Source organism: Salminus brasiliensis, chromosome 21 (assembly GCF_030463535.1).
Source record: "Salminus brasiliensis chromosome 21, fSalBra1.hap2, whole genome shotgun sequence".
NCBI classification, from domain to species: domain Eukaryota; kingdom Metazoa; phylum Chordata; class Actinopteri; order Characiformes; family Bryconidae; genus Salminus; species Salminus brasiliensis.
The window spans coordinates 7005213-7028443 of NC_132898.1; the positions used below are offsets into that span (position 1 = coordinate 7005213).

General features: G+C 43.2%; 2 protein-coding genes across 9 annotated transcripts in view; both read right to left on the reverse strand.

Moving 5' to 3' along the window:
- vamp3 (vesicle-associated membrane protein 3 (cellubrevin)) overlaps positions 1 to 23231 on the reverse strand; it is a 298514-nt gene that overhangs the window by 37598 nt on the left and 237685 nt on the right. The window lies entirely within an intron of this gene.
- The window catches only part of LOC140543323 (calmodulin-binding transcription activator 1-like), a 363513-nt gene that overhangs the window by 20305 nt on the left and 319977 nt on the right, over positions 1 to 23231 (reverse strand). For 7 of the 8 annotated variants that reach the window (XM_072666396.1, XM_072666397.1, XM_072666393.1 and 4 more), the window contains 4 exons: positions 19472 to 19612; positions 16591 to 18887; positions 14774 to 14900; positions 13572 to 13706 (listed from right to left, as the gene is read on the reverse strand). In XM_072666396.1, the coding sequence (XP_072522497.1) occupies positions 13572 to 13706; positions 14774 to 14900; positions 16591 to 18887; positions 19472 to 19612 (2700 nt within the window). The remainder of the gene's footprint in view (positions 1 to 13571; positions 13707 to 14773; positions 14901 to 16590; positions 18888 to 19471; positions 19613 to 23231) is intronic. The other variant, XM_072666395.1, reaches the window with a different exon arrangement.

The following is a 23231-nucleotide window of genomic DNA, read 5'->3' on the forward strand; positions in this document are numbered from 1 at the left end:
GTGTCATGTACCCTGACATTGTAATGAAGATCAATTCCTTGCTGTCACCCCACCTATTTTAAACAAATCTATAAAATCATACCTATAAAACGTAACTTTAGGAAAAAGGAAAAAAAAAATGGAACGTCCTTAACGTCTATTATAAACATCTATGAAACTTAACAGGTTTCTATTGATCCAGTGGTTAAGAGCTGAGCATTTAATGTAAAGGGCAGCTGGTGTTGTCAAATGCCATTCAAAAAATGGAATAATGGGATTTCCTTAAAACGGCAACAATACAAAAGCCTGAAAACTCGCAATAACTCTAACATAGCATAACTCTAACAAAGAGCTGAATGGTGACATAGGACAAGTGTTTCCACACAAAGGCAAGCCACTCTCAACCCTTCTAACCCTTATAATATACATATATCACATATGTAATAAATACACGCACATATCTCTGTTTAAATGGGAACAAGAAAAATGTGAACCCCACCAGTTCTCATTTGCATACACATATTTGTATCATATTTGTAATAGAGAACCTGCAAATTGGTGAAGAACCTTTACATCTGCTTCTTCAAGCCTTCTTTAAAAGGTTGTTCACACATACATCTCTTTTACAAACGAGGTCCTTTCCGGAAGCAAAGTGGTTCTTCTACAGCATCTCTCAAAGAACCCTTTGTGGCACCTGTATGTCTATAGATGTAATTTGGATGGGGATATGGACATTGTCCCTATCGGAAGGCTGGGAGCGCGGCTCTGTGCTTGCCAACAGTAGTGGCTTCAGCGCGTCTTTGTTCAAACAGTGCTGCAGTGTTGGTGCAGTGCGGATGATGTCATCTCCACCTGCTGTTGGCTCCCTCTCTCTCTCTCTCTACCCCCCCCCCCCTCTCTCTCCCTTTCTCTCTCTGTCCACTCCGAGTGACTCAGAATGCGGTGCACGTACGCCAGAGCGGGTTGGAGGATGGGGGGAGGGACCAAATCACACTACAACAACGCTGTGACATAATCAACACTCGGCCCTCCCCTCCACTACACCTCCAGCAGCCTGGAGACAGCAAATCAGCGGCCGGCAGAGCAAACTGGCAGAGCAAACAGGCTGCTAAACGCTCAGAGCTTTGTGTCAAGGCTCAAACCGGTGAAGGGCAACGTTCAAACCAAGACGTAGCACAGGTCTGAACCGTACCGGGCTGTTACGGGGTGGTAACATCGATTACATTGCGTTCTTGAAATCATGGAAAAGTTAGGTTGAAGTCCTGATACACTGGTCTACACAAACATAAAATAGCATCACTTACTCCATACTATAAGCTGTCGAAGCTACTTCATGTTTGGGCAGTCGGCAATCAAAGTCAAGTGCACGCAGTTCTCTGAGTCTATGAGTTAATTTTTTAAAAGAACAGCTTAATTATAAATGCTGTTGCTTTGGTAAAGAACTAATGTCCGCAGTGATGGTCTCATGCATCAAAACGCGCCTCACAAGTTACTGCATAACTCAATGACTGGTCCGAAAATTACGCCAAAAACAAGGGGAAAAAAAACAGAAAAAAGTTAACAGCCGGAGCTGATGTGCATTACCCTCTTTTGTCGGTGTGTTGCATCAGAGCAGTACGTCCACCGGTTGCTGTAGTCCTGCTGGCCATGTGGATCTCATGTGCCTGGCATTAGTGCGCTGTGTGATGGAGGCGCTAAAGCCGCTGTTGCCAGGCTCTCTGTGTATTTCACTGAAATGTATCTTCCTGCAGAGCCTAGCCTAGTTTCTCTGTTTCATCATGGTATTGCATCAGGCTGGAAAAGTGGGGGATCTTGCACCACTCCGTGGCCCCCAGCTCAAACGAGGCACTTTAACTAACACTTGTTGAACCTCAGCAGTGAGAGGCTGCCTCTGCCTTCTGTTTTATTTTATTTAGTGATACAATCAATAGTTTTAGCATTAATTGGTTAATTGATTAAGCCTGATTACTCCAATAAATGCCAAGGCATATTACAATAGAGATACCACATATTTATGTTCTCCTACTGCCTGAAAGCCTGATACACATCCAGGCACCTGCATTTTTGCCTCTTCTTCCAATAAAGTGTTTTAGATTCTATCTATTGTCCTGCAAAGCATCCTAGAATTTTACTTTCTCCAGTATTTTTCCCCATAAAGAGTCTCTAAATGAATTTATGTCCAATATAGTATTCTGAAATCTATTTTTTTCAGTAACATAATCTGGAATTTTTCCAATACAGTATTCTGGAATCTCATCTTTTTTACAATTGAGTATTGTAGAATGTATTTTTCCAATACAGAATTCCTCAATCAATTTATGTCCAATAATGTATTCTGGATTTAATTTCCTTTTTCCAATATTATTTTAAATCTTTCTGAAATCTATTTCTTTTTTCCAGTAATGTTTTCTTGATTTTTTATTTCCTAATAAAGTATTCTGGAATCTTTTTTTTTTATGCTTAAATGCAAAAAAAAATATTTTTTGTCCCACGGTACAATGTTTTATAAGCTCTGAAAGACGCTGCATAGCCGTTATCATTCAGTTACAGTTACTGTATGACCCTTTAAAATACTGATTATTCAGGTAATTGTCTTAATAAACACCAGATCATTCGAGGACTAATCAGCCCTGTAGCCAGTAACCAAAGTAATCTACAATCCAGAATGTGCTTATGGGTCCTTTTCTGCCCACATTTAGTCTTTCGAGGCTGTTGTAAATTCTTTTCTCAGCTCCAGGAGAAGGTAGTCAGGAGACGTTAGGGGAGAGTAGGTGGGTCAATGCAGTGCTTTTATCAGTTGATGTACCAAAAAACAGTCCTGGGGGCGCAGTTTTCTCCCCACAGGAACAGAAAACTTGAAAAACCTGGGTTGGTTGACCTGTCTGATAACCTTTAATCTACAGAAATGTAGGCACTTACAGGTGTCTCAAGAATGTCTGCTACAACTACAAATCCAAACGTATCTGGTAGAGTTTGTGCTGTCGTAATTCTAACAGGCTAAAGAGAATTAAATCAGCATTCAGCACTCAGTCACTGCAACTTAACGTAGCAGGGAGTTAACTTGCAGCATAAAGTAGAAGAAAATCATTTCCCACAGGCTTGGAAGTAAAAATGATAATGTTTCTCAAGCTCATTTCCGGAATGACTTCCCACAAATCCCAAATCACATGCTTCATTCTGGACGATCCCTCGTAATGGCAACAACACTGCAAATAGCAACATAAATTTAGAAAAAAAAAACATTTTCTAGCGAGGTTGCGCTCGTAAAAACGCAGGGATTGCGCGTTTCCTGGGGATTGGGGTCGGAGTTTGTAATGCGTAGTGATTGTGTCTCAAGAGGATTTGGCTCAGGCTGGGCTGAAAGCTGGGATAACAGGTCCTAATGCTGTGGATGTTAGTGGATTACAGCCCCAGGACAGGTGCTTTTGGTCGGGGATACAGTGGGAGGTGAGACGGCTTAACCATAATGCCATTACCTATCCCGATCCTAATCCCGAGCACTGATTATGTGTGTTAACTCTCCTCGTCCAACCCTATGATATTATGGCGTTAAGCTAAAACACTGTATGTAGGACACGAGATTGCACACGGATAAGAGTGGACATGTGAGTTTTCCGCCACACTGCACTAAACATTTTCCTTTGAAACGTGTGTCACAGTCGCAAGAATATTTTATTAAAAGTGAAACATGCAGAACAGCACACATAACCCACCACCTACAGCATTTTTTATTATATATATAAAGTTATATGTAGATGTATTTTGTTAGGTTGGAGCTGCCGTTCCATTGCCCCAAACCAGCATAACTCCACTGCCTCAGTTTTAAGCATCAGGCAATCAGAGTTGACTCAGAGAAACAAAGGCTCCCGGCCTAAGAAGACCTTGGACGCTGGAAACAAGAGCACTTTTGTTGTTTGTTTAGTTTTTTCCCCTCTCTCTCCCTCTCTCTCCCTCTCTCTTTATTTTCTTCAGGCACTGTGCATTTTGTAATGATGCTGTTTATCATGGAGACCTTGTGGAGACAGTTTCATTTCAGGAACCAGAAAGCAGTGTGATACATACCTATACACACACCCGAGACAAAACAGACTCAACAAAGTTATTTATGGTCACAAATTACAACCATTTTTTTCTTTTTTGGGGTGCGAGGCATAGCTCGGACATGTTTTGACTTTCTTTTGTAGCTTCTGAAAATACACTTTACACCTCAGAAACTTCTCAAATCTAATCAAATCAGTTCCTCTCTTATAATCTTCACTTTCTTTACTGTCTGGAATTTGTCTGATGTTCTTATTCAGAGCGACTCATATCCGAATCATGTTGCAACAGTAGGTAAATACAGAGTCCAAGGACTTGCTTATTGGTGTTGTGTGGAGTGGTTGCCCGGCCAGGAAATTAAACTGGAAAGGTGGTGGTGTTACCCAAGAAACTACACCATTTAATTTTATTGATGTCTGACTAACCATTACACTATAACCAATTTGACGGATGCTCAAATAACCACTATACTACACCAACGAATTTGATTGACAGCTGATTATCCACTACACCAACCAATTTGACTGATTGTCAAATAACCACTATACTACACCAACGAATTTGATTGACAGCTGATTATCCACTACACCAACCAATTTGACTGATTGTCAAATAACCACTATACTACACCAACCAATTTGATTGACAGCTGATTATCCACTAAACCAACCAATTTGACTGATTGTCAAATAACCACTATACTACACCAACCAATTTGACTGACAGCTGATTATCCACTACACCAACCAATTTGACCAATGGCTGATTAACCACTACACAACACCAACCAATTTGTCTGATAAACCTCTGCACTACATCAACCAACTTAGGCGACGGTCGATTAACCACTACAGTGAAGACATTAGCACATTTCCAGTACTTCATATCAGCCAAAAAAGCAATATAGCAAACTGACATTTCTAATGAAAATCATCTGCCTGCAAAATAATATGAAGTCAAATCAAGAGCTACATTCTAAGTAAGAGGCGACTGAAACACAGGGCTTGTTTAAAGGGGAAACTGGTTCATTCTGACTGTGCTCATACCTACTTACTTCAGAAATGTGTGAAAGATGACTGATATAATAAGCAAATGAAAATGAAGAGGTGATTTCTTAACAGTCATTTTCTTTAAAATCTAGTGTTTAAAAGCGGAGCAAACCCTCTAGACTCCACGTTCTTCAGCACCAGTGCTCATGCTCTGTTAATGGCAACAAAACAGGATAACAGAAAGACTCTCACGAGAGTTATTGTTCAGTCTCGGTTAGGATAGACAGCAGCGTTGCTTCTGCAGTTTGCAGTTGTTTCGAGCTCTAGCGGAAGTGTCTCTCATCTGTGTGGTCAGCGAAGGGACTTTGAAACAAACGACAGGTCGACATTTCGAACAAGTATCAAAAAGTGCTGTGCCGGGACAAGCAAGCTGAAGTCCATGGCCACTCTGATACAGCGGGCTAGCCTGAAGCTCTAATAACAAACCCAAGCGTTCCACAGGAAATCTCATCAATGTGGAACAGGGAACTTTGAACTTTCGCTGCCAGGCTTGATTACGGCGACCTAGTTCCGTGCTTTCTTCTCAGGAAGGAACGGCAGGGACAAAGGGGAGGCGTTTCAGAGTTCCCATTCAAGCCTGAGTTACTCGTCGCATAAAACACGGTGCAAAAAATAAAAAAAGTTGGGAGCTGCTTTCTCTAGAAATAAACCATCACAGTCGATTCACAATCCCAGAGCAGCCCCGAGTTACAAGCTGTCAACACGTGTCTACATTGTCTGAGAATCTGAAAGCAGCTAGACCTGACAGCTTCGAGCGTAGACACCAGACACACACGCTCAATCCTTCGGTATTACCATCTGTGTCACTGTTCAAACCACCTATGGTTCTGAAAGCGGACAAAGCTTGAAGCACAGCCAAAGAACAAGGCATGATCATCATCATCTCGCCTAGCCAGTTCCTGTAGTGGCTGCGATTTCCATTCATAACACTGCACTAAATGCAACTGCAGACAAAGCCTGCTCTGTTCTTGTTCTACTGGGAAACTAATGTCTCAACTAACTTCTCCTGCCTGCATTGTGTGAATCCTGTGCAGCCTAGCGTCCCTCTACTCTTTAACCGGCAAATGCACTCACGTGCTGGAGAGGACGGAACAAGCAAGAGGCACATTCAACAGTCATAACATGAGTTTCTAGACACAACACTGACACAAGCAAGACTTTAGTGCGACAGCTCACAAAAGCAAACATGCAACAAAGCCGGGGGTTCAAAAACAACAAAAAATAATATATATAATAATGCACAACATCTCTCTCTCTCCTCTCCTCACTTTGAACACTCCAACTTTGCTCCACTCCATGCAGCTCAAGCACAACACTGATGGATAAACACTTACAGAGCTGACTCTTTTGCAAAGCTGCAAAGCTGCCCACGAGCATGCACGAGCAAAGCAGACTGCCGGAAAAGCGATGTGATGCACTGCACTGACCGAAAGCGCTCGTGTCGTCTCTGTCACGCGCACATGCTCTTTCTCTCTCCTGCTTTCTCTCGCACTCTCTCTCTCTCTTTTTCCAGTGTTCTGTTGCAGAGTGAAGCGTCGCGAGTGGCTACCGGAGCCAACAACAATAGAACAACGTGGAAGAGAGAGTGAGGAGAGGGTGGGGGGGTGGGGGGTGTAAGGGGTGGGGGGTGAAGGGGGAGTGGAGTGGAGTGGAGGATAAAGACTGCCCCCCTTCACCCTGCCCCCGTTTACCTCCTCCTCCACCTCCTCCTCCTCCTCTTCCTCCTCCATTCCGCGCCACTGGGTTTTGTCTCGCGTCACGTAACCAAAGCGTGTGCGGCGTGGAGCGCTCCAGCTCGTCCCCGTTTCAACGCCACTCTCTTTTTCGTGCTCAGGAGAAAACAAGCAGCCATGGAGCCCTGCCGCTCTCCGCTTGCGCTCGATGCAGCAGCCGTACCAGTCTAGACGAGGCTGTCTTTCTTCAGACTACCCACATTAACCACTGCTCCTCTGCTTTTTCAGTCCTTTTCCCTGAAACGTCTAAGCCTGGACGTGGGCACTGCCAGGGCTGACTCAAACAGAACACTCACTGTCACTCGCTCACTTTACACCCAGTAACTCATGCATTGCACAACTGGGAGTGCTGGGAGTGGCATTGCTCGCTGCTTAAGCCCGATGTCACACAGCTCTGCTTCGGCACACAACACACCAAAACACAGGGCTTAAGCACAGGCTGCTGCAGCCTTTCTGGCCAACACCACCACCATCACCACCAAGGCATTTTCTCTGGCTTATTTGTGTCAGTTTAAGCCCTGCCTGTGTTTCCTCCTGGTTCTGTACCTGCAGTGCTGCAGCCTGAGCTTTCCCCCCCTGCATTATGACAAATGAGGGCTACACACACACACACACACACACACACAACATCCACGAGCGAGGCATGGAGACTCTGACACACTGGACTTATGGGCTCATGTGGAGAGCAGCTGGCTCCCTTAGCCCTCTCCATAACAATATTCATAGGAATAAGACTCGCTTTGGCACTGCTTATTATTTAGGCTGTGCGCTGTGTATACGCTGCAGGTGCCACATGATGGAACATGGAGTCACAAACAAGATCCCAGAAAAATGATACCAGAAAAATGAGGCCGGAACTGAGTTAAGAAGCACATTTTTAGGGAGCATCAAGCTTTACCATGCCTTAAAGAAAGTGAGCATGTTCCTTGTTTGTTTGCAATTCATTAAAGCAAGATGCTGCTGGGAAATGGCCAATTTGTGCCGACAAGGAGTCTAAACTCTAAACTCTATAATCATATCAATATCACTCAGCCGAAGTAGGCTTGTTTTGCTTGGTGCCCTATTGTGTCTAACTGTGGATTCTACAAGTTATTTAATGAAGGCTTAGCTTGGCAAAGCCATGCCATGCTATAGTCTGTATCACAGAAGAGCTTGTTCCCTGTAGAGTCTAACTAGATTAAATGCCTGTTTGTTTATACGTACATTTACACAAATGATGTTTAAGTCATGCACTCAAAATCAGCTTTTCTCTGCACTTAGACCCAAAAACCATATAGAATCCATGTTAATTATGGTGGCTTGGTGATGCTCTGGGGCTGCTTTGCTTCCTCTGGCATTGTAAACCTGCAGCATGTGGAGGGCAAGATGGATTCAATTGAGTATCAGGAAATCATAGGAGAAAACTTCATGCCTTCTGTGAGGAAGCTGAAGCTTGGGCATCATTGGACCTAGCGACAGGACAATGACCCCATGCATACCTCAAAGTCCCATATTTTTTTATTTATTAATACGTTGTGTGTAGCTGGATTTATGCTACACTTAAAACATAGAGGTGATCCAAATGGTTCTTTGAGGGCTGCCTTTTTGGATTCTATTAACCTTTTTGGGTTCCATGAAAAAACAAAATTGTAAAAGAGATGTTTGAGTGTAAATAACCTTTAAAGGTGTAAAGAACCTTCACTTAAAGTTTTTTGTTCAATTAATTTAAAGGACTTTAAAGAGCTGAAACCCACATTACTGGCTTTCTGGACAGTTCCAAATAGATCTTGCAGAATATGTAAAGGACAGAATATTGTGTCTACAGTCATTAAACTGTAATCATCTCAACTGACTAATAAAAACTAAAAAATAACTAAAGAATATGTATATTTTCAGTTCCAGAGTTTTATTCCAAAACCCATAAGCAACCATTATGGTTATGGTATTACACATAAATTGTAATAAAAACATCAAAACACCAGAAAAGCTGAGATGTATCTATATCTGTATTGTGCTGCTGATTACCCCCCCACACACAAACTGTAACCTCTAAGCTAATTTATAATAGAAACTAATAGACCGTCAATAAATATTATAGAAATGTGAACTCAAAACTGTTCTACTCTAAAAATATAAGACTTAATAAGTCTGACATGAACATACCAAACATACCAAAATTGTTTTTACTAACGTTTGAACACTGCAGTAAGTAGGCTTTAACAGACGCTTAAAAGAGGATTCCCCCTTTTCTGTTTGTTTTATTACTGCAGTTTGGAAAAGTACAAGCCTGACCTACTTTACCACATAATTGATTGCTGTACAAATTCCTTTTGTTTGCATGACTGCTGGTGGTCACATGTCTTTCCACAGCACTACGCTACATTACCATACATTTGTTTTTCTGGAAAACTAGATTCTGAAATCACATTTCATATACAGTTGCAATGGAAATTATTCAACCCCACTGCAAATTAGGTTTCTTAGCAAAATGGGCACACTTTCAGCTGTGCAATGCTTTGGAATCAACCAATCAAACAAGGCCAATTTAAACAGCTAATATAACTAATAAGCGCTTTCTCCAAATACAACACAAAATGCCACTTTCAATGACGACTGCAGTCTCAGAATTATTCAATCCCCAAAATAAAATAGAATCTCTCACAAGAGCACACTTTTGCAAATTAGGTGGCAAATCAGGGGCGTCCCTAGTTGCATCAGGTTCAAGTCAAGAGAATATACCAAAAAGTCCAGAGAGATCATTGCCTTTACAAACAAGGAAAATCATACAAAAAGATCATTCAGCAAAGGCACTAATTGCTCCAAGGGATACAGCTGAAAGCACAGTTCACAAGTTTACAGTAAAAGGAACACTGGCATAGATCAGCAGTGGTATGTCTGGAGAAGAAGGAATGAAGCGAATGAAAAGAATACTCTGCCGACAGTGCACCATGGCAGTGACTTGGTGGTGCTCTGGGGCTGCTTTGCTTCCTCTGGAACTGGGAACCTGCACCATGTGAAGGGCAGGATGGATTTAATCAAGTATCAAGAAATCATAGGAGAAAACATCATGCCTTCTGTGATGAAGCTGAAGCTTGGGCATCACTGGACCTCCCAATAGGGCAATTATCCCATGCATACTTCAAAGTCTTGGTTTCAGGGAAGTACTGGAAGATTTTACAGTGGCCGTCACAGTTGCCTGATTTGAACCCCATGGAAAATCTTTGGGGGGATTTGAAGAAGGTGGTTGTAGCAGCAAACCCAAGAATATTAGTGAACTGGAGGCCACTGCTCATGAGGAATGGACTAAGATGTCTCAGGAACGCTGCCAAAAGCTGGTGTCAGAAGCTAAAAATCTTGTTTGCAGCAGGTCGTAACAGCAGAAGGCTGTTCTACTAAGCACTAAATGATTGTCATGAAGAGGGTGAATAATTCTGAGAGTAAAGTCATCATAAAAAGTGGTATTTTGTGTTAAATATGGGGAAAGGACTTGTTCTGTTAGTTGTGTTGAGATTTTTAAATTGGTCTTATTTGATTGGTTTATTGCAGTCAGCTGAACGTGTGTACAGTTTGCTTATAAATTTGTACGTGTGTACTGCCTCAGTACACCTTAGTTTGGCATAGATGTCCTGCTTACTCTCACTCTCACTCTCTCACACACACAGTGCTTTGCAGGAAATGTCACACTTGTGATGGAACCAGGAGTAACAGAGAGGCCGCCCGGATCATCAACCAGGATTAGGATCAAACAGGACTCCAACAGCACTACTGGCAAAGAGGCTTGTGTTCTTCACAAGGAAGAGAGAGAGAAAGAGAGAGAGTGAGAGGAGAAAGAGCACTAGTGTTCTAAGGGAAGGTGAATGATTAAATAACTGCAGCCTGTTTGTGGCCCATAGGCACTGAGAGGGCAGAGGCACAAAGCCCGACCAGCTGGAAACTTATGAATAGGAGGCCGTTTGACCATTACTCCAGCACCATTCACACTCCATGTCCACCCTCCAGGGGCCCCTGCATTGCAGCTTTGCTTGTAGCACTGTTCTGCCACTGTGTGCTGAAGCAAGCCTCACTTGCTCTCTCTCTCACACACTCACACACACACAAAGCATTAACACTACCATCACTTAGCTTTGGAAAAACACTTTCAATAACTGAGAGATCCCTCTGGAATTGGCTGGATTTCCGCATTGATTTCTGCTAAAATGTGGTCTGATAATTATCTACGTCACAAAAATAGACAAACACAATCAAACCAAAACTAATAACATGTAATAAATGGTGTGTTGTGTTGTTCATGTGTTTCTTTGAGCAAACTGAATAAACATCCAAAGTGCAGGCTAGAAAAAGTAAGTGAACTGCTGTGTTAATGGCTTCTCCTGGCAATTAAGGAGATGAGATTGGAAGTGTGTGTTTCAACAATGATTTTGTCATTAATCAAAGACAAAGCCTGGTTACTGACAGATCACTTTTTCCTTAAGAAAGACTGGTTTAGTGTGAACCTTACGAAAGCCTCAAATACGAAAGCCTCAAGCCTTTTATAGAGATGCTTGAAGCTGGGAAAGGCTACAAAAGCATTGCTAAAGACATAAAGTGTACATTAATACAGGGCTAGACAAACGATCTACAACTGGAGAAAGTTCAGTACTGTTGCTACTCTCCTTAAGAGTGCTCATTCTGTTAAGATCCCTTCAAGAGTACAACTGGGAACCCTGAAAGAGGTGATAAAGAACACCGGAGTAACAGCAGACTGCCTATAGAAGACTCTACAGCCAAAATCTTTGTTCTTTAGTCCACTATTCAAAAACACTGAACAAGAATGGTGATTATAGAAAAACACCACAAAGCAAGCTGCTCCAGTTCGCCCTAACCCACCTGCATATTCCACATTGCTTATGGGGAAATGTTTTTAGAAATGTTTTTAGGAATTTTTAGCACAAAGCTATGTTTGGTGGAAAAAGAACACAACTGCAAAATCCACACCCAAACACCAAAACCTTATCCCTACTGTAAAGTATGGAGGAGGGATATCTTAGGATCTGGGTGCACTGCAAACAATAAAAGAACCATGAATTCAAAGTTGTATCAAAACATTTTACAGGGCAATACAAAGGCAGCAGTTCATGACCTCAAGTTAAAAAAGACGTTGGGTGCTGCAACAAGACAATGACCCAAAGCACACAAGTAAACCAACTAAAGAATGATTCGACAAAATTTAGAAGACTGGTGTGTTGGAAGTCAGAGTCCTGACCATAACCCTATCAAGATGCGGAGGGATGACCTGAAGACGGCTGGGCACGCGAGGCACCACTAAAAAATACTGATGAATTGAAACGATCCAATAGTTCTCCTTAACATTGCTCAAATCTTTTCTGCCGCTACAGGGAACAAAAGTGGTGGAGGTCACTGCTGCCAAATGTAAGGGTTCACTTACGCTTTTCTAGCCTGGACTGTGACTGTTTACACAACGTGCTTAATAAAAGACCTGGACAGTACAACTGCTGGCATGTTATTACTTGAGTCTGATTGTACATTTTATTGTGTCAACAAGAATCTTGAAGGCTACTTTTGTCAATTTAGGTGTCATTTTCTCTCAGCAAGTGTTAGGACCACATGAAAGGCTGCTAAAAGCTAAAAGTTTGAGTAACGCATGCCTTCAGGCCCAAAAGTGAAATGTTCCACTTAGCACTTCTTAAAGGCTTACGGAGTAACCAGTAAATGGTAAATTATTAGCCGACTCTTCTGCATCACAGATCGAGTACTGTTTTCCTCTACTTGTGAAGCATGTTATCGCTACAACAGAGATTTAAAAAAAAAGAAACAGTTCAACTTTCTTATATAAGAACTGAACCTTAAGCCATAACTGAAGCTTGTAAGGGATTGAAAGCCAAGATATTCAACCAACAAAATACTCCAAATAGACCAAATATTAAACACAAAATCTAATAGACCAAATATTAAACACATAACACATTCATGTATAAGCATATATAAGGTCCGTCTACCCAACAATCTATAGCTCTAAACTCTGCACGTTAGCGTTTGATTATCTTACATTACTTGTATCTCAATAACACAAGTGGACAATTCAATAAAAACATGGATTCTAAACATGTAATTAGTACCACATTTGTGTTTGTAAGTAGTACAGAGATACACTATGTGGGCAAAAGCATTGGGACACCCACAGGAGCATTTATGACATCCTGTTGTAAAGCCATAGGCATTAATATGGAGTTGGTCTCCTTTTGCAGCTCTAACAGCAGGTTTGGAACTAACTGGCTCTGCAGACTTTTATGCACCCCGCTCTGTAACTTTACATGGTCTGTAGATTGCTCCTCCACTTTCAGCAATACCACCCACAGCTGATGGTAGACTATCTAGGAGGGAAGACATTTTACCAACTGATTTGTTGCAGTGAAGGCATCCCATTACAGGACCAGATTTAGATATAGAATTCAGCATGAGCTTTTGAGAACCACCCATTTTTATCACTAACGCGTGTAAAGGCAGAATACATGGCTAGGTGCTTGACCTTATGCACTTTTGCCAACAGGACTGAATAAAACACCTGAATTCAATGATGAAAAGGTGTGTCCCAATACTTTTGTCAATATAATGTATGTAATGTATTATGATTCAAATTCATGATAAAAAATAAATAAAAAGAAAAAGTAAATACAGGATAAATGAGTGATTACATAACTGTGTAATAGGTACATATTTAACAAAATAAATTCTTGAAAATACTTGAAAATTTAAAAGCTCCCAAAGCAACATAAGAAAGTGTCAAGGGCCTTACCGTCCAGTGAGAGCCAGTCGTGCTGGGATGTGGGCAGAGCTGGAAGAGCACGGGCTTTATACTCAAACACCACAGAGTTGGAAATTATCTGGCTGCTGGCCGCCACCTGAAGGGTCACCAGGCCTGTGTCGTGAGCTACAGGGGGAAGGACAGGCCTAGGCTTAGCGTTTTACTTCTTAACCAACAGCTTTAGTCAGTGAGTAATAAGTTAGTACAGAGCCTGGGTCAGACAGTGGCAGGCTGGCAAACACACAGTTTTGTTCTAGTCAAGGAGCAGCATTTCAATGCCAGGTTTGAGGACCCCAGTGAAAAACTGCAGTATAATCGATGCTGGAATCATCATTCGTCATTTCAACATGGATTCAACAGCTAAATGTTTGTCTGGGACTGATTCAGGAAATCATTTCAGATAATGACTGTGGTGTACAGTGTGTGATTGTATCTGAGAAAAGGGAATACACATTTATTCCCTTATTTACAAGATTATTTCACATGATGTACAGCAGATAGAGAAAATGCCCAACACTGGAGGACTTGATTTGACTGATGTCTAAAGGGCATCATAATAAGGTATCGGGTGATGGGTGGTAGCTCTCAGAAAGTGCTAACTTGGGATTTTCTAAGGCCGCCGTAGTGAAGGTGTATTGAGTATGGACTTCTGCCAACAGCATAACGGTGGTGCCCCACGGGCCGTTGATGCCAGAGGGGAATGACAAGGGGAACAGCTGTGGATTAGTTACCCTCTATAATGAACACCTTCCATCACTTAATATACAGTCCATGCCACGACGTCTCGCTAGTGTCATCTGAGCCAAGGGTGGTTATTCCCACTATTAGGTCGGTGGTCAAATAATCTTCTGATATGACAGTGTTTACAGTCGCTGTTGGGACAAAACATTGTAGTTCTATAATGACCTCCAACAGAAAAGTAGATACAGGGTTTCCTTTTTCCAAACTCTGATGTTATACAGGAAAGTATGGAAAATAGTAATACAGTGTAATGTCTGCTTCATGTATTTTTGTCTATATTTAAGGCCAGGTACTAGCGGCATAGTGTTTAAGGAACGGCAACTGCATACACTGTACTCTACATATTGTGTTAGACTATATATATATATATAAATCTGAGATCTCAAAAAATAAACACTCACAGAATAGGTTAGTGTACATATCATAAGTGCAGGTCCTTTTAGTGCTCCTACCTGGGCAGTAGCATCGCAGAACTCCTGGCTGAATAAGGGAGGCAGGCACGGTGATCTGGTCAAACAAGCAGCTGTAGTCACTGCTAGCCTCCTGCCAAGGGCCTGTGATCAAAACCTTTACACCACCCTGGAAAAGCACACACACACATACTAGTCACTCTCCATGCATCACACACACTATCATATATAGACCAGTAGACCATATTAACCCTGGAGCTGGAGGCACCCTGGCCTGCACATTTTAGTGAATTCCCTGTTTTTACTCACCACCCTTGTGACTCTGAAAGGGTTGTAAATGAGATGATGAGTTGAATCAGGTGTGTTGGGCAAGGTGCCACCAGTACCAGGGTTGAGAAACTTATTTAGACAGATGACATGTTTACAATACAACACAGAAAGTGGCAAACTGTGGGAGAACAAGACTTAGCAATCAGTAAGCAATTAGTAATCAGGATGTCTGGGTCAGATCAAGGGTGTGTTTGGTCTGAAGTGTATTTATCAGCTTGTCATATGCGTTTATTTTGCTTCAGTCTATAAGTGTCCTAATGCCCTTTCGCCAGTGGGCGTGCTAGTGACATCAGAACAGAGTCATGGACTTGACGTGTGCTGTGGTACATAACAGGACACAGCAGGGTCATGTACACTAACATTAACGTTAAAAATATTAACTACATAACTAGAATCTACATAGAGGACATTACCATCAGTGGTACAAGTGTAAAAAGGAAAACGTATGAAGAGATCAGAATGAAATTAAAGTTTTAGTGCATTTCTATTTGTCCATCATGATGTTGGATACAATTTACAGAAAAACTGCCAGATTTAAACTGTGCCAAAAATGTCCAAATATTTGTGGACACTCCTTCTAATGAATGCATTCAGCTACTTTAGGTTGCGCCCATTGCTGACACAGATGTGCGCATGAACACACACACACTAGCCCCTGTAGAAAAGTACTGACAGTAGAATAAAACTCCCTGGAGCAGATACACGTGGACATAATGGCACCATGCCTAATGCCAGGAGTGGGCTTGAGGGGTATAAAGCCCCTCAGCATTGCGCTGTGCAGTACTGCAACTGTGTTCTCTGGAATAATGGTGGTGCTCTATCCAATACTTTTGGGATGTGTTGGGGAGCTGGGGATGAGGTGGGGTGATGATCATCCAACATCCTGACCTCACCAACGGCCTTAGCGTTTAATACAATCAAATCCCACATAAAAAACAATGCTCTAAAGCCTACCCTGAACAGGAGAGGCAGTTACTCCGACAAAACAGGATAAACTATTTTGTTAATACCATTCATTTCAGAAGGAACAGTGAACAAGCAGGTGTCCCAATACTTTTGTCAATAAAGTGTATTTTCTGTAGTACAGTTGTTTAGTCACTATATGGTAATTCTGACCAGCCTTTGTCCCATTTTAGGCTGATTTCTTCCTTTTCAATTTCTTTCCTTCTCTATTTCTGACTGAGAGCTGCCATCTTGTGGCTGCCCTACTGTATTGCAGTATTAATATAATAATACTGTATATAATATAATACTGTATTACAATCTGGAAATCAAAACATACTTGGTTTCATCACTATTTAATATATGACTTCATGTCACATCAGAATTCCATAACCGTAGCTGTCATAGTTACATATCTGTCAAGTGGGAGCTTCAGAATAATATTTTTACATTTACAAAACAGGTTCGGCCATGTTTCCAACAAAGCTGCTATAACTACAACGTTGCAAACAGGGAATAGGATCACCTGTGCCATTACAGTGTATAGGAATATCTGACAAGGCTGTAATAGTTGCTTATTCACTCACCTCAGGATAAGACCATTCTGGTGAATAGTCTGTCACCACAAACAGTCTCCCAGTGGCCTGCAGCATCCCCATGGTCCCATGTGCCACGGCAGCAGACACAACCTCTTCCACTTGCATGTAAGACAGCTGTCCAGTTTCCCCTGCTACTGCCCCAGACTGAGCTGACTGGGGGCTGCAGCAGGGCTGGAGGCAGAGGTCTGCAGAGTTGTACCCAGTTGCTCCACGGGTGCTTCCTTCTTCAGCTCCCTGTTGGGTGGTTGCTCCGGAGGATACCTGGCCCTCTGTGCCAGAGTGGGCCATCAGCTGATGGCTGTAGAGAGCGTTGCCCCCTTGTGGCCCCACTGCTGCTCCACCTCCCCCCTCCACCGAAATGAAGTCGTTGATGAGGTCAGAAAACTGATTTCCAAAGGAAACATCAAAGTGGTCAAGATTGATCTCCATGGATCCACCTCCGTTGGCTCCGCTGGTGTTCAGGCCCTGATGGGCTGCCACTGTGTTAAAGAGACCCTGAACAAGTCCTGCCCCCTGCAGGAGTGGTTGGAGCTGCTGATGTGGACTCCCAGCTGCTCCAGTGCCCTCGGTGCCATTACACAGTGCTCCATTGTTACCTCCCGTCCCAGTTCCTCCAGTTCCTGCTGATAGGTTGCCGCTTTCTGGTTGCTGGAGGTAGTGCTCTGTGGCTCCACCGCCATCTGCCCCATTGCCTGCGCAAGGTTGCAGGTGATCCCCTGCCTTTAGCAAGCCCTCCCGTTCCTTCTCCTGACAACCTGCATCGCCTGCTTCTGAGCTGGCTGGCTGCTCCAGACTTCTGACCTCCTCATGTTCTTGACCTGGACCTGGGAAGCTATTTTGGTACTGCAGAAGTTGGAGAGTGCCACCTTGCCCATTTCTGTCAGTTGGAGAGTTGCCATTGCAATTGGAAGCAGCATGTTGTCCTTGGTGGGCATGGTGGTGATGGAGATGCCCATTGGTGCCTGTTGAGTCAGTCTTGACTACAGACAAACCCATGTAAGTCCCAGTCTCGTGGGAGTTCTGTGCAGAAGTGCCATTGTTCTGGTGGTTCTGGGTCTGGGTGGACTGGGGTGAGCCCTGTAGGAAGAAACTGGGAGAGTGGCTCTGGTGGGCCAAGTGCGGGCTGGGAATGGCCTGACCATAGCCAGCAGCAGACATCACGGTAGAGGTGTAGTCCTGCTTGGCATCAATGGCACTGAAATCCATCTGTTCCAGTGTGGTGCTGGGGCTCAAGCCACCCCCAGATGGCAGCAGGGAGCCCGTTGGAGTCAGAGCTAGGGAACTCTGTGCAGATCCACTGCCTGAGGTGCCAGAGAGGCCACCTGCACCACTGACCACTTCCCCAACCTGGTAACCACCTTCCTTGGCCAACTGCTGCTCAAAAGTTGTGTCCTCCGTCTTGATGTTCTTGACCAACGAGGCATTGAAGCCATAACCGTTGTCAGTGAGAGGAGGTGAACAGCGGACACCACCATTACTGCAGCTACTGCCATTGGTGACCTCTGTCTTCAACCCATTGCCTCCATAGGTCTGGCCCTGCTTAGGGTTGTTGAGGAAGCAGTCTGGGTCAAAGTTGACGGTGGTTTCGGGCAGTTTGATACTTCCGGAATCCAGGCTGCTGGAGAGGACTAGCTCTTCGGACACACTAGCCGCCGATAGCATGGCTAATCCCTCGGTAGACCCAGCATCTCCTAGCCCCACGCCCACAGCCCCGGGGAAGGCAAACTTGTGACTGTCAGCTGCAACTGCCAGCACCAGGCTGCTCGAGGCTGTGTCGGGGCCCAGGAGATGAGCATTGGGATCTCCGGTAGGAGACATGCTGTAGACGGGATCTCCGGTGACCTCTGACATGAAGACAGTAGCGGACTGGGACAGGCTTCCCATGACTGAGGCCACGTGGCTCATGCCAGTCACCACCGGGCTGTCAGCCATGTCAGGGTCAGAGTTCAGGCCACTGCTAATGGACACGGGAGAGCTCTGGGTGGTGTCGGGCACTTCGACCTGGTTGGTGGAGGACACCTCCATGCTGTTCTGGTGGAGCAGAGCCGGTTTGGGCACTTTTCCGTTCCTCTTTTCACGCGCGGCTGATCCACCTGGCCCATCAACCCCTGCCCTGCCATTCTTGCCTCCTCCATGGGTGTGCTCAGTTTTGCCCTCAGACACATCGCTGTTCTGCACTTCGGAGTGGGTGCTGCTGTAGGCGCCTCCAGAGCGTGGGTCTACTTTTGGGGAAATGATGCGGTGTTTGGCACTGTTGCACTTGTGATGCAGGCTGCTTCCAGCACCTACGGGAAGAAGGAGAATAGATTGATGGACGCAGTCTTAAGAATGGGCAAGTGTGAGATGTAGGTCATTACTGTACAGAAGCACCATATTTCACTGCCGTATTTTCCTAATCTCGGTTGTTTATTTATTGTTTTAGGTAAGTAAATTTCAGTCTGTTTGATGCAAATTATCCAACATAATACTTTGCCACACTGTGCCTTGTGATGAAGGAGTGAACAAGTCTAATGTATGAAAAGGCTGCCATCTAGTGGCAAAATTCTATATTGCAGTAAAAAAGCTTTGGAATTAATTTCACATTTTTTGCTGTTTTATTTTACAGTGGGTAATTCTTCATGGTTTCATCCATGGTAGAGCTATAAGTTAGTAGTGATATTACACTGACTGGACATTCAGGACAGATTAACCACAGATATAAATGACATGTGCCTCACCATCACCTTGTCATTTTACTCTGGTTTGCTAAAACCCTGCTAATATAATCCTCTTTTATCTTAAACTGGTACTTCAACCTATCCAATAATGTCTCTCTGAATCTTGAATCTGCCCCTTGCTCCCTCTTCTCTCCCTCCCCGCCATCCCTTACCCAGCGTCCCTGTGCAGAGGCAGTTATGAGTCCGGGGAGGTGGCTTGGTCTGGTGGCTGTCCAGGATCTGCTGCACCAGCTGCTCGGCCGAGAAGCCAGTGCTGCTGTTCCCGTTGCTGCAAGTCCACTTGATGCCATGAACTGCCGGGAGAGAGGAGGAGACAGAGACGTCAGCCAGACAGCCACACAGACCAGCGAGCAGCCAGCGCCGGCCACCACCTCGCCAGCCCCCTCTACTGGAACTGCAAGGGAGAGACACTCTTATACTCCCTCAACCAGCTAAACAGCGCTGCACCTAATACAGTTTGTTAATTCAATGGAAAATACTCCGGAAAATAGAAGCAATATCACAGACATAAAGCAATAAATATAAATATATATACATGCGGACGATTTATTTAAGAGACTTTCTATAAACACTTTAACAAGCTGGAAGTTTATTCATCCTGATGTTTACACTGTAAAACAGAAATAGGGAACTCCTTATACAGAGATCTAGATTCCTAGACAATATGCAGTGAAGCCTTGGTCAAGGGCATCTGAGCTGTAGATCCCATTCCTGGGGATCGAAGCAGTGACCTTCTGGTCCCAAGCCCGCTTCTCGCACCTTCAGGCCATGTCTTTCCTGCTTAAGCGTACTTAATGTAATTCTGCTGTTGATTCCCAGATTAAGTCGGTGTGTTACGGCAGGGCAATTACTCTGACCCTCAGTTCTCCACCCCTGCTGTAAGCCCTTCACTTTAAACATGTTTTGATATGTGCAGAAAGGTTCAATGTTCAATGGAGGCAATCACACTCAACTCAAAATAATGATATGGTGTTTAAACCAGACAAGCTTTCCAACCTAAATACACAAAACATTATGACGTATGATAAAAAAAAAAAAAAGGACAGGGCAAACCTACAAAAAAGTATGTGTATGTGTGTGTGCTATGCTCATTTGAGAAGACAGCTAAGAGCATATTCTACCTGGACCTGTTTAACTACATAAACATATCACTGTGCTAGGTTGTGCTCCACTCTTCTCTAAATCTTTCTATGACTGGGCTTTATATAAATAAACAACTATAAAACTACAATATTCAAAATCTGTAAACATACAGTATGTAGTCACTCAGTGTTTCAGTGTGTGTAAGCTGGGGCTGTGATTTGGTACTGATGCTTCACAACAGTTATTTGGGAACACTATAGTTTTAGTTTTTTTTGTATTAATCAGGATGTGAGGAAGAGGGACACATTTATATTTATCAAAGACAAATAAAAACCCTCAGCTGTGCATGTGCTGACTATGCAGTGATGGGATTAGATGCCTCCAGTTCTGTTGATTTAAAAGACTTTCCTTTAGCAAAGCAGGAGGCTAGAAGTGGTTCGTCATATCGGCTTTGGATTGATGCATAAAGAAACTGCTGCAAATGTCCTTTGCAGCAACTGTACTGTTTACCGCACTGCTCTTTCTGAATGAAGCTTGAATATTTAGGCCCTTGCAATTGATACAGAGTGCCAAGAACTGGCATCAATGAATTGATTAAGTTTTGCAGAGATTAAGTACTGCACCCCCCCCCCCCCCCCCCAGTACTTAATGGCAATGGTCAAAACCCAATCTGTACCAAGAGCCCTTTGAGCTTCAAGTACAGCTCGGCTTGACCCACCATCCTTGGAAGATCCATGGAGGATCCAAGAATCCAGGCATCCAGACTTTTTTCTGTCCTGGTACCAATGTGAGGTCTGAATGTTGGATGATAACCAACCACTCCACAACTCACTCCAAAATTATTGGATGGAGTACCAACCATCATTCCAGAGAACACAGTTCCACTGCTCCACAGCTCAATGCTGGGGGTCTTCATATCCTTCTAGCCCAGGCCTGGCATTAGGCATGGTGCCAATAGGTTCATATTTATTTGCTCTAGAGAGTCCAATTCTATTGGCAGTACTTCTCTACAGATACTAGACAAGCTATGTGTGGTGTGCATTTGCACATCTGTGTCAGCAATGGGCACACCTTAAAGTAGTTGAATGCATTCATTAGAAGAGGTGTCCACAAACATTTGAACTTATGGTGAAGGTTGTTATTATCATGATCAAGCAATGTGAAGGTGATGGTGACATCTGCTGGACAGCTCTATGCACTGCAACTTTCTGGAATTGCATTGAAGAGCACATAGCCTTGCTCTATATGAGTGTGCTGAGTGTGCTGTGATGGGATTGGTACTGAAGCGGAACTGCGCGGGGGGGGGGGATTTGAGGTGGAGTTGGTAGGGAGCGAGAGCTGCACAGCTATCTCATCTCTTCCTTATTCTGAATTCTGAATGTGCGGGGGCATGTACCTCATCAATAAAGAGCATGCTTTTTAATCTGCGGGAATGAAAGTAAACATGACTAACACGACTTCGATGCAATCAAATTACCCCGACTCGGAGAATGGTTTGATAATTGTAGTGATAGCAAACTGCTTCCTATGTGACGAGAAGGGGAATGAAGGGAAGGCAGTTATTTCATTACCATCATAAATAGGCATGTCACTATTGATTATATAAGTGATCGAGTAATCTACCAATTATTTTGTAGATTAATTAAAGTAAATGAGAGTTTAAAAAAAGGCCAAACAATTAAAATGGACTTAACGGAACGTCAGTAAGCCATGCGCAACTTTTTAAAGCATAAGAAGATAAAAAGAACAAGGTCTTAAAGGAAGGGCTCACAAAAATGCCCCCCAAATGACTGGTTTTTACCATAGAACACACACACACACACACACACACACACACACATATACATATATATATATATATATATATATATACATATATATATATATATATATATATATATATATATATATATATATATATATATATATATATATGAGAATAAATTTAAATGATCATTTTGAGCCAGGATCAGTTGGCTAAGACATATGGTGGTCTAGGTTTTAAGGATGGGATGCTGAGAACTAGTGACTACAATTTGCCCCTCAAGCTTTACTGCTATGTTGTTTTCAATCTCCTCTGAAACACAAATATGCACTGATCTCAGTACAGTGGCACCTTGCAAGGGGTCGGATCTACATATTAGGCAACAAGTGAACAGTCTGTTCTCAAAGTTGGTGTGTTAGAAGCAGAACAAATGGCAAAGCAGATTTGAGCAGGATCTGAGCCTGACGCCTGGATCAGAGCATCTCCCAAACACCAGACAGGGCCCGTCTGGTGTTCCTGGTGTGCTGTGGTCTGTACCCACCAAACGTGTTCCATAACAGGACAACTGGTGAACTGGTGACAGGGTCATGGAGATCGAAGGCTTATTGATGCGTGTGGGGAGAGGATGCAAACCCATCTGGTACAATCTCAGAGAAGATCTACTGGGACACAAACTGCTGAAAAAACATTCATGCTGGCGAGGCCTCGGGGAGCTCATGCCTCGACAGAGCTTAGCTGAGAGCTTTTGGCCTACACTATGTTACGTCGATGGTTTTAATATCATGGCTGGTCGGTGTACATGAATATTGTACATTAATACCTAAATATTGTATTTTTCTTTTAATGTTGGATTTACTTAGACTGGGGTGCCCAAACTTTTGCACATGGCTGTAAGTATGTGAAGTTTTTGTGTGTGGAGCCAGATAAGCTATAAACTGACTGTAGGAGGAGGCCGGTGGGCTTTTAAATATCTTCAGCATCATGTGAATTGCCAACTAATCACTGCTGATTCATTAAGAAGCTAATTTTACCATCTGATATTTTTCAATCAATTGTATTTATTT